Source organism: Papio anubis, chromosome 7 (assembly GCF_008728515.1).
Source record: "Papio anubis isolate 15944 chromosome 7, Panubis1.0, whole genome shotgun sequence".
NCBI classification, from domain to species: Eukaryota; Metazoa; Chordata; class Mammalia; order Primates; family Cercopithecidae; genus Papio; species Papio anubis.
In genome coordinates this window covers 55,549,540-55,563,055 of record NC_044982.1, presented here as the reverse complement: position 1 = coordinate 55,563,055, position 13,516 = coordinate 55,549,540, and the positions used below count along the sequence as shown (strand labels likewise).

At 44.5% G+C, this 13,516-nt stretch overlaps 1 protein-coding gene across 1 annotated transcript in view; it reads left to right on the top strand.

Annotated features, from left to right (window-relative positions):
* The first annotated feature begins 765 nt into the window (after positions 1-765).
* The window catches only part of ABHD12B (abhydrolase domain containing 12B), a 33,618-nt gene continuing 20,867 nt past the window's right edge, over positions 766-13,516 (top strand). The window contains exons 1-5 of the mRNA XM_021941215.2: positions 766-1,323; positions 7,343-7,470; positions 8,324-8,426; positions 10,025-10,144; positions 13,415-13,445. Of these exons, the coding sequence (XP_021796907.2) occupies positions 1,220-1,323; positions 7,343-7,470; positions 8,324-8,426; positions 10,025-10,144; positions 13,415-13,445 (486 nt within the window). The 5' untranslated portion in view covers positions 766-1,219. The remainder of the gene's footprint in view (positions 1,324-7,342; positions 7,471-8,323; positions 8,427-10,024; positions 10,145-13,414; positions 13,446-13,516) is intronic.

Sequence of the window (13,516 nt, the reverse complement as noted above, 5' to 3'; positions counted from 1 at the left end):
AGAAAGAAAGAAAGAAAGAAAGAAAGGAAGGAAGGAGAGAAAGAAAGAAAGAAAGAGAAAATAAACATTCCCAGAGCAAGTATAAGAGTATAACAGGCAGTGAACAAAATCCCCCTTTGCCCTGACAGTTCCATGAAATGAACTAGTCCTCAAAGAAAACTGCCCTTTCGTGAGAAGCGTGGGTATTTTCCCCCAGACCATCCTACTATCTTCACGCAGATGGGTTTCCATGCACTCTCTGGCGCTGACAGCCCCCTGCTGTGCCCTCTGAACACAGACACTACAAAAAACCCATTCCACCTCTTAAGATTTGCACCTTGCCTCCAAGATGAAGCCTTGATGCTGGCATCCGAATGTATCCAAATAAAACCTCATTCTCTTTCTTCCTCCTTTGTTTCCACACGTGCGTGCCGTGGCTTCCCTAGAGCAGCTGTGGTAGACAGTTCCTGCTCCCAGGAGACAGCTGCACATTGTAAACATGCACCAAGATGTAAACCTGTACCAAGGTCAAAGTTTCAAGGTGTGAACTCCTTGGTACAATGGTGAGGTTTTGTTACATGCTGGTACGTAAACAAAATACCAAAAAGGTCTTAATTTTTTGCTACATAGAATAATTGTGTTCATAACCCCACATGGACAGACACATCATTAGTTAAAGGGAGCCAAAGAAATTATTTCTATAGTAAGGGTGACAGGGTGGAGGCTGTGAGGATGTTGGGGGTGGATGGGGAATTGGAGACAGGGAGGCTTCAGAAAAAGAGAAAAAGAAAAAAGTGGAATCTAAGTAGGGGAAAGCTTATAGTCTTCGTGAAAATCAAAAGCTGTGGCTGTCAAACTTTTGTGTTAGTACTATGGTGAAAACGTATTTTACTGGGTTGTGCGCGCCTCTCGCCCGCGCGCACACACAGATGTATGATGGAAATCAATCTAAAATAAAATGTTGCATAGCTAGCTATAAGCGTAGGATCTCTCTCTCTCTCTCTCTCTCTCTCTCTCTGTGTGTGTGTGTGTGTGTGTGTGTGTGTGTGTGTGTGGACGCGAACAGCGGGCGGATCCGGGCGGAGCGCACCCTCGGGCTGCGTCTCCCGCGTTGCACCAGCCGGCCTGACCGCGCGTGGGAGGAGGGCGGGCGCTATGCCGCCGGGGCTGGAAGGTCGCGGGCGGCTGCTCCGGGCTGCAGCTCCCGCGGCGGTGGCGGCGGCTCTGGACACTGCACGGGATGGACGCGCAGGACTGCCAGGCGGCCGCGACTCTCGAGCCGCCCGGGCCCCCAGCCCATGGCTGCGTGGCCGCCTGGTGGGACATGGTCGACCGCAACCTGCGGTGAGTACGCGCCAGGTCCACCTCTGGCCGTGCCCCGACGGCTCGGGCTGCGCGGGAATGGGGCAGGGGGCGAGGGTGCGGCCGAGGCCTAATCCCCTCTGCCGGCCCGGGCCCAAGGCCCAGCACTGTGGCTCCCGGGGGACCTCGGCGGCCACCTGCGAACTCTAGGGCTCTTTGATTGCCCTCAGTATCCTCGGCCTCAGTCCCAGCCTGGACCAGCGACACTCTCAGGTTTGGTATTTCAGGAAGTTATAACTTTTGGGGGCGTCTGAAATACAGATGTCAGGGAGATGGCTGGATTCCTATACCAATCTCTATTATCTGACCATTTAGCTAACATACAAGATGGATCTGAATGACACTAGTAATAGTGACAATAGTAATATATGTTGTAATCTTGGACGGGGTTCTCTTAGGTCAAGGGCCTATCTGTGTAGGTGGAAAAGGATGAGAAAATCCCTACCTAGTTCCCTGAGTGTGAACTCCCTGGCACGTATTTAAAGAACACACCTCCAGTATGCTAAAGACATATACAGTGTGTTGAAACCATAACTTGGTATTACCTGTACCAAGTTCTTACGTTGTTTAAATCTGAAATGTATCAGTGGGTGTTTTGGTTTTTGTTTCCGTTTTCTTTCTCTCATGGATCCTCGGTTTAAACAGTAATCTTAAATTACCGGAATCCACCAGCAACATATTGCCAATCTTGTTCGCAATGAAGCCAAGTATTGGCTGGGGATCCTGGACCCAGGATATGTAGGTATTTCATTTAGTTTTGTTGGTGTGGGAAGGTATTGGCATTTTTACTTCCCTCTTTCTATTCCTTTTGTTTAATTTGTGCTGATTATAAAATATCCAAAAATAATATCCAGACACAGGAGACCTCACTTTGGAGTGCCCAGAGTGATGAGGACAAACAGGGATCTTTTCTCTCTCTCTCTCTCTCTCTCTTTTTTTTTTTTTTTTTTTTGAGGGTTTCACTCTGTTGCCCAGGCTGGAGTGCAGTGGCACAATCTTGGCTCATTCCCAGGGCTCAAGCGATCCTCCTAGGTCAGCCTCCCCAGTAGCTGGGACTACAGGTGCCTGCCACCACACCGAGCTAATTTTTGTATTTTTTGTAGATATGGGTTTTCACTGCATTGCCCAGGTTGGTCTCAAACTCCTGGAGCTCACAGGTTCCACCTGCCTTGGCACCCCAAAGTGTTGGGATTACAGGTGTGAACGACTGCACCTGGCCTCTTTTCTCTTCTATTCTTTTTTATTCTTGTTGCAGACAATAGAGTGCTGGCAGCTCTGCAGGGGCCCAGTCACCTAGAACCCATGCCTTCCAGCTCTGTGTTGGACCTGAACACCTGGCAGAATGTCCTGATTGCACTTGTCAAACTGCATTTTTTTTTTTTTTCTTTGAGAAGGAGTCTCGCTCTGTCGCCCAGGCTGGAGTGCAGTGGCCGGATCTCAGCTCACTGCAAGCTCCACCTCCCGGGTTCACACCATTCTCCTGCCTCAGCCTCCAGAGTAGCTGGAACTACAGGCGCCTGCCACCTCGCCGGCTAGTTTTTTGTATTTTTTAGTAGAGACGGGGTTTCGCCGTGTTAGCCAGGATGGTCTCGATCTCCTGACCTCGTGATCCGCCCGTCTCGGCCTCCCAAAGTGCTGGGATTACAGGCTTGAGCCACCGCGCCCGGCCGTCAAACTGCATATTAACAGGACTTCTCTCCCAGAGGTGGGGATTCTGGGAAAGTTGACATCTAATGTTTCTCACTTTGACCATCTCTGTGGAATTGATGGCCGATTGTTTAACATTTATTTGGCAGTAAATGGCATTTATTAGGCAGAGAATCAAAGTTGCACTTCACACTCATAGCGAGTAACCCACTTTGTTGATAATGGAGTGGGAGATGGGGAGTTGGGGACTATCTATTACTTGCCTTACTAACTGGTGAAAAAAGTCTCAGAGACACTTCCTGAAAGAATAAAATACTAGCGCATGTCTTCATCTGAGCAGAAGATTATCGGTCTCATGTAAGATGTGCTGAGGCTGAGGCCCACACCCATTTCCACCATCCCAAGTCTTCTTTGATTCTTGGAGCTGGGTTCGTTTAGATGAGCAAACCTTCATGGAGGGCTTGTCATGCCCCTGGCCCTGATCATGGCCCGGGAACTAGTGGGATGTGTTGTGAGACCTAAGAAGAACATTTCATCATATGATTTTTTCAATGGCCATTTTTTTAATGCCTTGGGAATCTAGTTATTTATATTATAAAAATTTTTATCAAATCCAATTGCTGCTTAAGGTGGATGGGCTAAGGAGAGTAAGTCTCCACCTTACAACTGGTTTTCTTTAAATTAGAAAAATGAGGCCAGGTGTGGTGGCTCATGCTTGTAATCCTAGAACTTTTGGAGGCCAACGTGGGCGGATCACGAGGTCAGGAGATCGAGACCATCCTGGCTAACACAGGGAAACCCCATCTCTACTAAAAATACAAAAAATTAGCCAGGTGTGGTGGAACACACTTGTAGTCCCAGCTACTCTGGAGGCAGGAGAATTGCTTGAACCTGGGAGGCGGAGGTTGGAGTGAGCCAAGATCATACCACTGCACTCCAGCCTGAGTGACAGAGTGAGACTCCATCTCAAAAAAAAAAAAAAATAACAATAATAATAAAAACAAAAGTGGAAAACGTGCTCCAGAAGGAAGCTGGGGGAAACCAAAGGTTTATTTTCCTCCTCATTTTCCCCTATTCCACCCCAAGTCATTACAATCCTAGATGGTGCTCAGGAAATGTCCATGAGTAGGCTGATAAATGTATTCATTCTTTCCACAGGGTTGGTTCTTTATGATCTATTGGACCCTATTCTAGTCTTGGTCACACAGCAGTAAATAAAACAGACAAAAGTCCTTGCTCTGTGGAACTTACATTGATTCATTTGCAATTCTAAGTTAAAAAAAAGGAAAATGAAGTCCTTGCTCTTTCCTCCAAAGCTACCAATAAATGTTGCCTCCATTTCCCTTACAAAATAAATGCACTTTCTTTCCATTTTCAACCTATGCGTCAATAAATATTTACTGAGCTCAGCCCTGGGTTGAACAGAGTGAAGTGTAAAGGAAGCATTCTATGCCATGTTGTTCTTGTTGTCTGTGGCCTGATAGAGTGGGGAAGATAGGGCTAATAATGGGAAAGCCATCAGAGAACAATTCAAAGCCAGCCGAGGCCCTGTTATTATTTGTGGGAGGAAAGACAAGAGAGGAGAGGTCACCATAGGATGATGTCTCCAGGAGACTTTGACAAGAAAGAGATACTTCCGTGGCCATGAAGGAAGAGGGTATTTGGTTGGGAGGGTGTCTCCTGGTGGTTGGTGACAAACAAATGTCGACTGAATGAATTGGCACATAGGTTGAAGGTACATGTCTTAATATTTGAAATAGTAAATGTAGTTAGATTTGGGCTTCCCAAAGTTGGTTTGCAGAAACCTCTGAGCATGAGTGATTCACCCTGTAGCAGCTCAGACTCCACCAGCTTCCACCAGTAAGAATCATACAGTGAGGTTCTGAGGCCCCTGCGGGATGCGTGCAGTTACAGCTGCAGCTGATCAAAGGGCAAGCAAAAGAACACCAAAGCACCAAGGTGGCCGTTTGATGTGGCTGGCCGTTAGTGGGGATTGGGCTGAAACTGCATCCTCTGCTCAAATAAGGTCTATTAGCCACTGGTGACTTTTGATCCCCTACTGATCTAGGGGAAGTCAAATTGACAACCCCTTAGTTAAAAGAAGCTGCTTTGCATTATTGATGCTCGGAGGATCTGGTCACTCTGTTCTCTTCCTGCAGTGCATCTCAGAGAAGTGCCTCGAGCTATTTGAGAGAAGAATTCTGTATGAATTATTCCTTAAAAACAGACACACATTTCCCTCTACTGCCTCTGCTTCCCAAGCAGACTTTCAAAACATAACTTAGCGGGAGACTACCCTGCCTACCTTCAAAAGACAGCTTAGTGGGAGACTAACAGGCAGGGTGGAGGTGAGTGAGGGGAGCTTAGAGGGAAGCCAGCAGGAGCCAGCGGCTGGAAGGAGGCACAGTTCAGCCTCAGGTTCAATTCTGTCCATTTGGGCTTGATCTGTGGCTCAAAGTGGCTTCTCTGGGTTTTGATTTCTTATCTCTAAAATCAGAACAACAATGTCCTCTCCTTCCTGCCGCCTTCATGGCGGGGGTGGTGGGGTGCTATTTTAAGGTATTACGAAACAATCATTTTCATTTCTTTCTTTCTGATTTTATGAGTAGGCAATTGCCTGTGTATGATGTATTTGAAAAATCTATCCTTTACCCTTAGCCCACATATCTTTTCCACTTCTTGCAGAACTGCTGGAAATTCATCAGAGATTCATTATCTTCTCTCTTTGTGTCTCTTCCAAACACATATAAGTGCTCTGATTTTTAATTCATTAACACTTTGGGGGAGTTAAGTTTTTTAGAGGTCTTTCTTTGATGACTTTGTTATCAGAGGGCTCCTGAGAATACAGGAGCAGGAAGGAGGAAAGAAGAAAGGACTGGACCCTGAGAGGGCTAAGGGGCAGAAAGAGATCTTAAAACAAGATTGTCTACCAGCAGAATTTTGCCAGAGGTCAGCCTTGTTCCTGGGGCTCATTTCTGCTTACATGGATGTCACCAGGACTGTGACATCCTGGAGATCCTTACAGGACTATGGGATCAGACAGACTTGGGTATGTGCGGCTCTGCCATTCATTGGCTTGCAACCTTGGAAAGATTAGTTAACTTTCCAGTCTCATTTGCAAAGCAAAGGTAATAATTATCTTCCAAAAATACCTCTGGTCTGGCAGAGAAATCAGGGCAGGGGGAGACAATTTATCAAAAAGGCTTTCTAGCCTCTCGACCTTACCATTTGATTATGTTAAACAGTCTTAACAATGACCTCTCACGACATGGAAAGGGACTTATTTAATGGCTAATGTGGGCAAAAACTGGAAGCAGGAGGTGATGACATTGACCTCTTGTATCCCTCATTTCTCTAAGACCCTCACAAGAGAGGTGGCGTGAGACAGAGGTGTCCTTAGTGACCCCTCATGGACAAATCGTCACTTGTGTGCTGACAGCTCCTGATTGGGTGGTTTGTGTCACAGGGAACAATAGCGTAGGCAAGATGTGCACGCGCCCACCCCACTCCCTGACCAAGCTCCAGCCCTGTGCCTCATGGGTCCCTCTCTTCCAGGGATCTCATCTCAGAAGTGGGGTCTTCTAACACTGGTTCATTTCTTCTAAGATGCAGCCAGAATATAGAGGATCTAAGGATTATTCCCTCACTGCCTGAGACTAATGATAAGAATAGCTAACACATATAGTGCAGAATTGTGATATAATTAAAAACTGTGGCAGCGGTTAAACTGTCTGAATCCTGTTTACTGGTGACTTTGGGGTCCAGCCTCAGCCTTCTATGGGGCTACAGTAAGGGACCAAACCTGGCTGTGGCGCAAACATTTCCCTTCCCCTCCTGTCCCTGCCGTGTCCTGGCTTTTTCAGCTACTGGTTGGGGCCGTGCCTTATTGCTCTTCTTACCTGGTTTCCCCTTAGTCCCAGTCTTGACATGCCCTGTAGATAATTCCATGTCATTGTGTAAAAAGAGTTTGCTTAAATGCCAACTGACCTGGAATTCCCACTGTTAGTCTCTGAAATTTGGGGGCAGATCACCTGAGGTCAGGAGTTCGAGACCAGCCTGGCCAACATGGTGATACCCTGTCTCTACTACCACAATTAGCCAGGCCTGATGGCGGGTGCCTGTAATGCCAGCTACTCGGGAGGCTCAGGCAGGAGAATTGCTTGAACTTGGGAGGCAGAGGTTGCAGTGAGCTGAGATCATGCCATTGCACTCCAGCCTGGGCAACAAGAGCAAAACTCTGTCCAAAAAAAGAAAGAAAAAAAAAAAAAAAAAAAAAAGAAAGAGAAAGAAAAAGAAAAAACCAAGACAAATGGATTAATTTCGAAAACCTTATGTGTTTCCCAATATCTTGCAGATCTTTTCCACACTCCTGTTCAACGCTCGGACGAAAAATTGCTGCTCTGTATGACAGTTTTACTAGTAAATCCTTAAAAGAACATGTTTTCCCTCCTCTGATAGACATGTTAATTTATTTTAATTTTTGTAAGTATGGACCTTCCATAAATTTGCCTATATATATTTTTTCCCAAATAAAGACCTCACTATCCTTAAAGTTGTGACGTAGTGAAAAGACATGTCAGCTGTAAAATTGTGGCTAGACTGAAATGGTCTGAAACTTATTTAATATTGACTTTGAAGTCTAGCAGGAATCCCTGCAAACTGTTGGAAGTAAAGAGAGATGCATGGCCTTGTGGGTGAGGGTTCCAGTCAAGAGCTGACTTCAAATTAATTCGTTGTTAATATGGATACCTAACTGCTTACTGTATTCTCTGCCTTTCCCCTTCCTCCTCTTATCTGCATCCCTTAAAGATGAGAGAGAGAGAGAATGGTGCTGATGTAAGGAATCTATTTTTCCTGTTTTTTTTTTTTTTGCTACTGAGCTATGTGTTAGTCAATTTAACACAGTCCTTCTAGTTCTTACCTGCTTGCCTCCTGGTGTGTGTGAATTCTGGACATTTCTTGCCTGTTGACTGATGACTAGGTTTCACTGAAGTATCAGAATACTTATTATTTTCTTCTAGGCCTTTTTACCTTCTTAGGGGAATGGTCTCCTCTGCTTTTAGCCAGAGACAAGGATAAGGATTGAATCACTCTGTTTCTGTATTATAAGCTACCACACTGATGCTATTTTAAAATCTAGCTTTTGGGTTTTTGTTTTTTCCCCTCTTCTGCAGGCTAGTCCTAGTTGATAAAGTAAAATACTCTGCTAGGAGTTTAGTGTAGTAGCTTGCAACTTAGAAGCCTGTTAACCTATGTAGGCTAATTCCTTTCTTTGATTGTGATTAAAAGGCATGAAATTTGATTCTTGGAGTTGATAATGATTTTTACTTTCCAGTCAAAGCCCCATTTCTTGTGGATTTAAAGAAACCAGAGTTAAAGATTCCTCACACAGTGAACTTCTACCTGAGAGTTGAACCTGGGGTGATGCTAGGGATCTGGTGAGTGCACGGATGGGACACTGGGTTGCTTGATGGGACAGGTTTTCCTGTTAGGACGCAGAGGAGCAGTGCTGTGTTCCCCGCCCATGGAGAGGTCAGTGCTCCTGGAGGTACCTGGAGGCTGTTTTCTATACCTTCTTCTTCTGTTGATTTGCTTGATTTTGCTTTCTAAGAATTTTGCTTTGGAGTATAGACTTTTAAGTGTTGCCTTGGCTTCTGGCCTCACCCACCCCTTCTGCCTTATTCCATACCACCTTTGCCTTCATGCCTTCAAGTCCAGACACACTGCCCTCCCAGGACACACTCTGCCCTCAAGGCTTCCTTCTATTTCTCAGCTCCCTGCCTTCCCTCTTCTTGCCTTGCTGTCTACTCATCTATTGGATCTTACTTCAGTTGGTAATTTTCAGGAAAGCCTTTCCTCACTGCCCATTTTAGGTATGTGCTGCCATGGCCACCCATGCTTGTCCCTTTTGACAATTATTCCCATTGTCGTGAAATAAATGTTTGTGTGATGATTTGGTTAATATTTGTCTTCCTTACAAGACTATAACTTCAGCAGGTGATAGACTTTGTTGGTGGGTTTTCATTGCTTAGCACAATGCTTGGCACATAAAGGACATTCAGTAAATATGTCAGATGAGGTCATGAACATTCTATTGTCTTACAATGCTAACCTTAACATTTCTTCCGTTTAGTTGTAATACTCATTCTTGGCTGCCAAGTTTCCAGTGATCTGTCTTATATTGCATCTTCCTGAGTTCAAACCTTTGATCATAAAATGTTTAGGAACCAACACGTAACTTCTTCCTATTCTGCAGGGTACAGTTCATCCAATAGTGCTGGAATTTAGAAATCTTTTTATTCTTTGCTTTCGCCCCACTGGTCCTTGGTTTGGTGAGTCAGCTATCTCATCAAGATCAGCTCATCCAGCAGGCAGCAGTGCCTGTATTCTGAGTACAGAGGCCCTGGGGATGATGGCAGACTTTCTGCCCTTAAATGATGGAGAGGACAGAAAATTTGTCACCCTTAGCCAGTTCTCCACATCCCATGGTGACATGTCATATGGCAGTGTTCACATTTGCAGCATTTATTGGTTTAACAAAGTGGAGAAAATGGAACTCACGCAGACATTTAAAATCACAAGGTTACTTGGTTTCTGGAGCAAAATGGTTTAGTGTTTTAGTTCTTTTCTCTTACATAAACGGGTTTCTTTTTAAATTATTTCCTACTTGTCTCTTCAGCCAAATTCACGGCAGATGGTAAATATCTATTATCTTTTACTTGTTTCCCTTTTTTAAAAAACAATTTCAATGTACCTAAGAATAGCAGTCTTGGAAAATTAGCAGGTGCAGAAGTCAGAAGAACTAAAACAGTAAGTCATTAAAAGGCGTCTCTGTGCATGGGGACATGGGGTAGGGCAGTAGTGGTTCTCATCATAAGACATTTTGTGGTGTTAGATTTTTATTTTTACCATGTGCATATATTACTCAGATAAAAAATTAAAATATACGTATATATATCATAAGGAGAGCTTCAGCCTTTGGCAAGGATAGATAATTCCTCTTTCTACATTTGTTTAAACCTCCCTTGCTCTTCAGGCACACAGTCCCCAGCTGCCGGGAGGAGGATGCCAAAGGGAAGGACCGTTGCTGGTACGAAGCAGCCCTTCGCGATGGGAACCCAATCGTTGTTTATCTTCATGGCAGTGCACAACACAGGTCAGTGGCTCTGCTTACGTGTTTTTTTTTTCAAGAGATTGAGTGCATTTCAGCCCCACGGGGGAATGAAGAAGGACAGGGCTCTGTTTTTAACTCTGTAGGCATGCCTTCACATATTTCTTTTCCTTTGTTGAAATCTGAGGGTGTTCTGGCAATAAGCTTCGCTTGAAAAGATTATTCTATATATAGAATAATGTGGATCCCTAATTAAGAAGGAGAAAAGAATAACTCTTCCAAAAGTTGGATGTTGATTTGAAAGAAAGTGATGATTCTTTTGCTCCCTAAGAGTGTCTGAAATGATGGATTTAACCCATGAATGACAGGAAAGGGAATAGGCACGCATTATGGGGGAGAGGAAGAGCCATTTCCAGATGAGAGATTTTTCAGAACACTACAGGGGAGAGTCCTTTATTTAACTGTAATGTTACTAGCTGAAAATATGACTCCTTAAGAGAGGTCACATGGAATTCTGACCACAGGTACTGGGGACCGTCTGACTAATTCTAATCTAGAATAGCCATACCTCAGCCCATTCTCTGTAGTCCCAACCTCGCTTTGTAATAAAGAACATCTCCCAGGAGTCTGGCTCCCCTTTGATGTGCTGTCAGAGCCCTTCTGGGCCTGTGTAATTATGCTGGGTGATGATCACCTGCTGTGATTGTGCCCCTTCGGCTTGGGGCAGGTGCGATGTGCCTCGGAAACCCACAGATCTCCACATGGGGAGGAGCACCTGCCTGTGACTCCCTTCCTCCTCGTCTTTTTCTGGCAGGTGACTCGCCTTTCTCAAGACTCGCCTTTTCTCAAGAGACTTTCTTGATGTGTACATTTTAGAGCCACATTTACTGAAATTTCCTGTGAAACCCAGCATTCTTTTTTTTTTTTTTTTTTGAGACAGAGTCTCACTCTGTCACCCAGGCTGGAGTGCAGTGGCGCAATCTTGGCTCATAGCAAGCTCCGCTTCCCGGGTTCACACCATTCTCCTACCTCAGCCTCCTAAGTGGCTGAGACTACGCTGGAGGCGCCTGCCACCATGCTGGGCTAATTTTTTGTATTTTTAGTAGAGATGGGGTTTCACTGTGTTAGCCAGGATGGTCTCGATCTCCTGACCTCGTGATCCGCCCACCTCGGCCTCCCGAAGTGCTGGGATTACAGGTGTGAGTCACTGTGCCAGGCCCGAAACCCAGCATTTTTACATAGTTTAACTTTGTATTGATTTTGTAAACCTGGGCATGATGTTACAATGTATTTATTTAAAGGACCTTGTGGACCACACAGCATGTCTGCCCCTCTGTGTAAATCTATAAGTGCCCTCAATGAGCCCAGATTTCCTGGCTCTGGGATCAGACGCAGCTTGCTTTTGTTCTCTGTCCAAAAGTTCAGCTTTCTATCAGCAGTCCTGAGCTGCAAGTAATGAGTACCAGACAGTACTCTCCTCAAATGGGTGATTACAGGGAACCTGTCGAGGCATCAAAAGCAGTGGCTCTAGACTTGAGATCCGTGGAAGCCCCAGAAGACCCATGAACTCCTCTCCACAATTGTACATAAAATTTGAAGTATGGGTACATTTTTTCCTGGGAAATGAGTTCATAGCCTTAACTAGAAGTTCAAAAGGCTCCATTACATATACATACATATACATACATACATTACATATACATACATATACACACATACATTACATATACATACATATACATATGTTCTATCTTAGAGCCAATGTAATGGCTCAAATAAATGACTTTTAAGAATTCTCTGCCTTTTGATGAGTAGTAGCCAGGGCTTGGCGGGTTAGGGAGGAAGGAATAGGCAGAGCACAGAGGATTTTTAGGGCAGTGGAAATCTTCTGGATGACACTACAATGGTGGATACATGTCGTTATACATTGGTCAAAATCCATAGAATATCCAACACCAAGAGTGAACCCCAATGTAAACTAGGCAATTTGGATGATAATAATGTATCCATGTAGGTTAATTGATTGGAACAAGTGTACCACTGTGGTGCTTCGGATGTTTATAGGGAGAGAAGGTTGTGTGTGAGTGAGGACAGGGGTTATATGGGAACTCTGCATTTTGTGTTCAATTTTGTGGTGAACCTAAAACTGCTTTAAAAATAAATTTTATTAATTTCTAAAAAAAAAAAAAGAAACAGGTCACGAAGACCATCAGGCTTCTTCCTGAAAATACAGGTCCAATCTTATTCTGACAAATGTTACACAGAAATCTCAGTCACAATAAAGATTACAACTACTAACTTCTTATTCACAAACTTAAAATAACATCTACAATACAATTAAATTTAAAAATTCTGGAAAGAACCTTGTACTTCATCATAATAAAATTGAATTTGTGAGCCGGGCATGGTGGCTGATGCCTGTAATCCCAGCACTTTGGGAGGCCGAGGTGAGTGGATTACGAGGTCAGCAGTTCAAGACCAACCTGGCCAAGATGGTGAAACCCCATCTCTACTAAAAATACAGAAATTAGCCAGGCATGGTGGCAGGCACCTGTAATCTCAGCTACTCGGGAGGCTGAGGCAGGAGAATCGCTTGAACCTGGGAGGCAGAGGTTGCAGTGAGCCGAGATCATGCCACTGCACTCCAGCCTGGGTGACAGTGAGACTCTGTCTCAAGAAAATAAAATAAAATAAAATAAATAAAATCGAATTTGTGGTTGCATTAGTATGGCGACATAATAAAAGTCTCTGTCTTTTGAATGATCTTTGACGCTTGCTTATTAATGTGGTTAACATAAAGCAGACCATTTTTGGGGAAAAATAATTTTGGTGCCTACAGGGCTGTGAGCCTCTCCCCTTCACTTCGTCTTGCACTTAAATGGCAGAGTGGACAGGGTATAGGCAAATCTTAGTCTAGTGCAGCCTGACGACATCATCCCTTGTTCTGAAAGTCACTTTCTGGAAACTATTTTCCTTTAGCTTCTAAGAGTATTCTTAGAAATAAGTTTTACTGTGTAGAAGTGAAAAAAGGTGGATTATCAGCGCTTCATCAAATGCTTGTATTGCGAAGCGCTACAAAGATCTGGCCAGACCTCACCGAGAGGAACGCCGGCCCAGTGGGGAGCCATCGATCATTCACCCTGACACATCTGAGCTGGCTCTGACACCAGAAAGCATTTCCCCTTCTCCTAGTTATGTATTCCTCCAACCTGAAACAGAAAGGCGTGAGCTCAGATACCAGCAGCAGACAGTGATTGTTATTGAACTTGTCAACATCATTCCTAATTCTTGCTTTTTTTTAAACTTCCTTCACAGGGCAGCTTCTCACAGACTGAAGCTGGTAAAGGTATGTCTGAAGCGGCCTCAAAGCACCTATTTCATAAGTCCTCATGAATGCTGTTCGATAGTCATAAGATT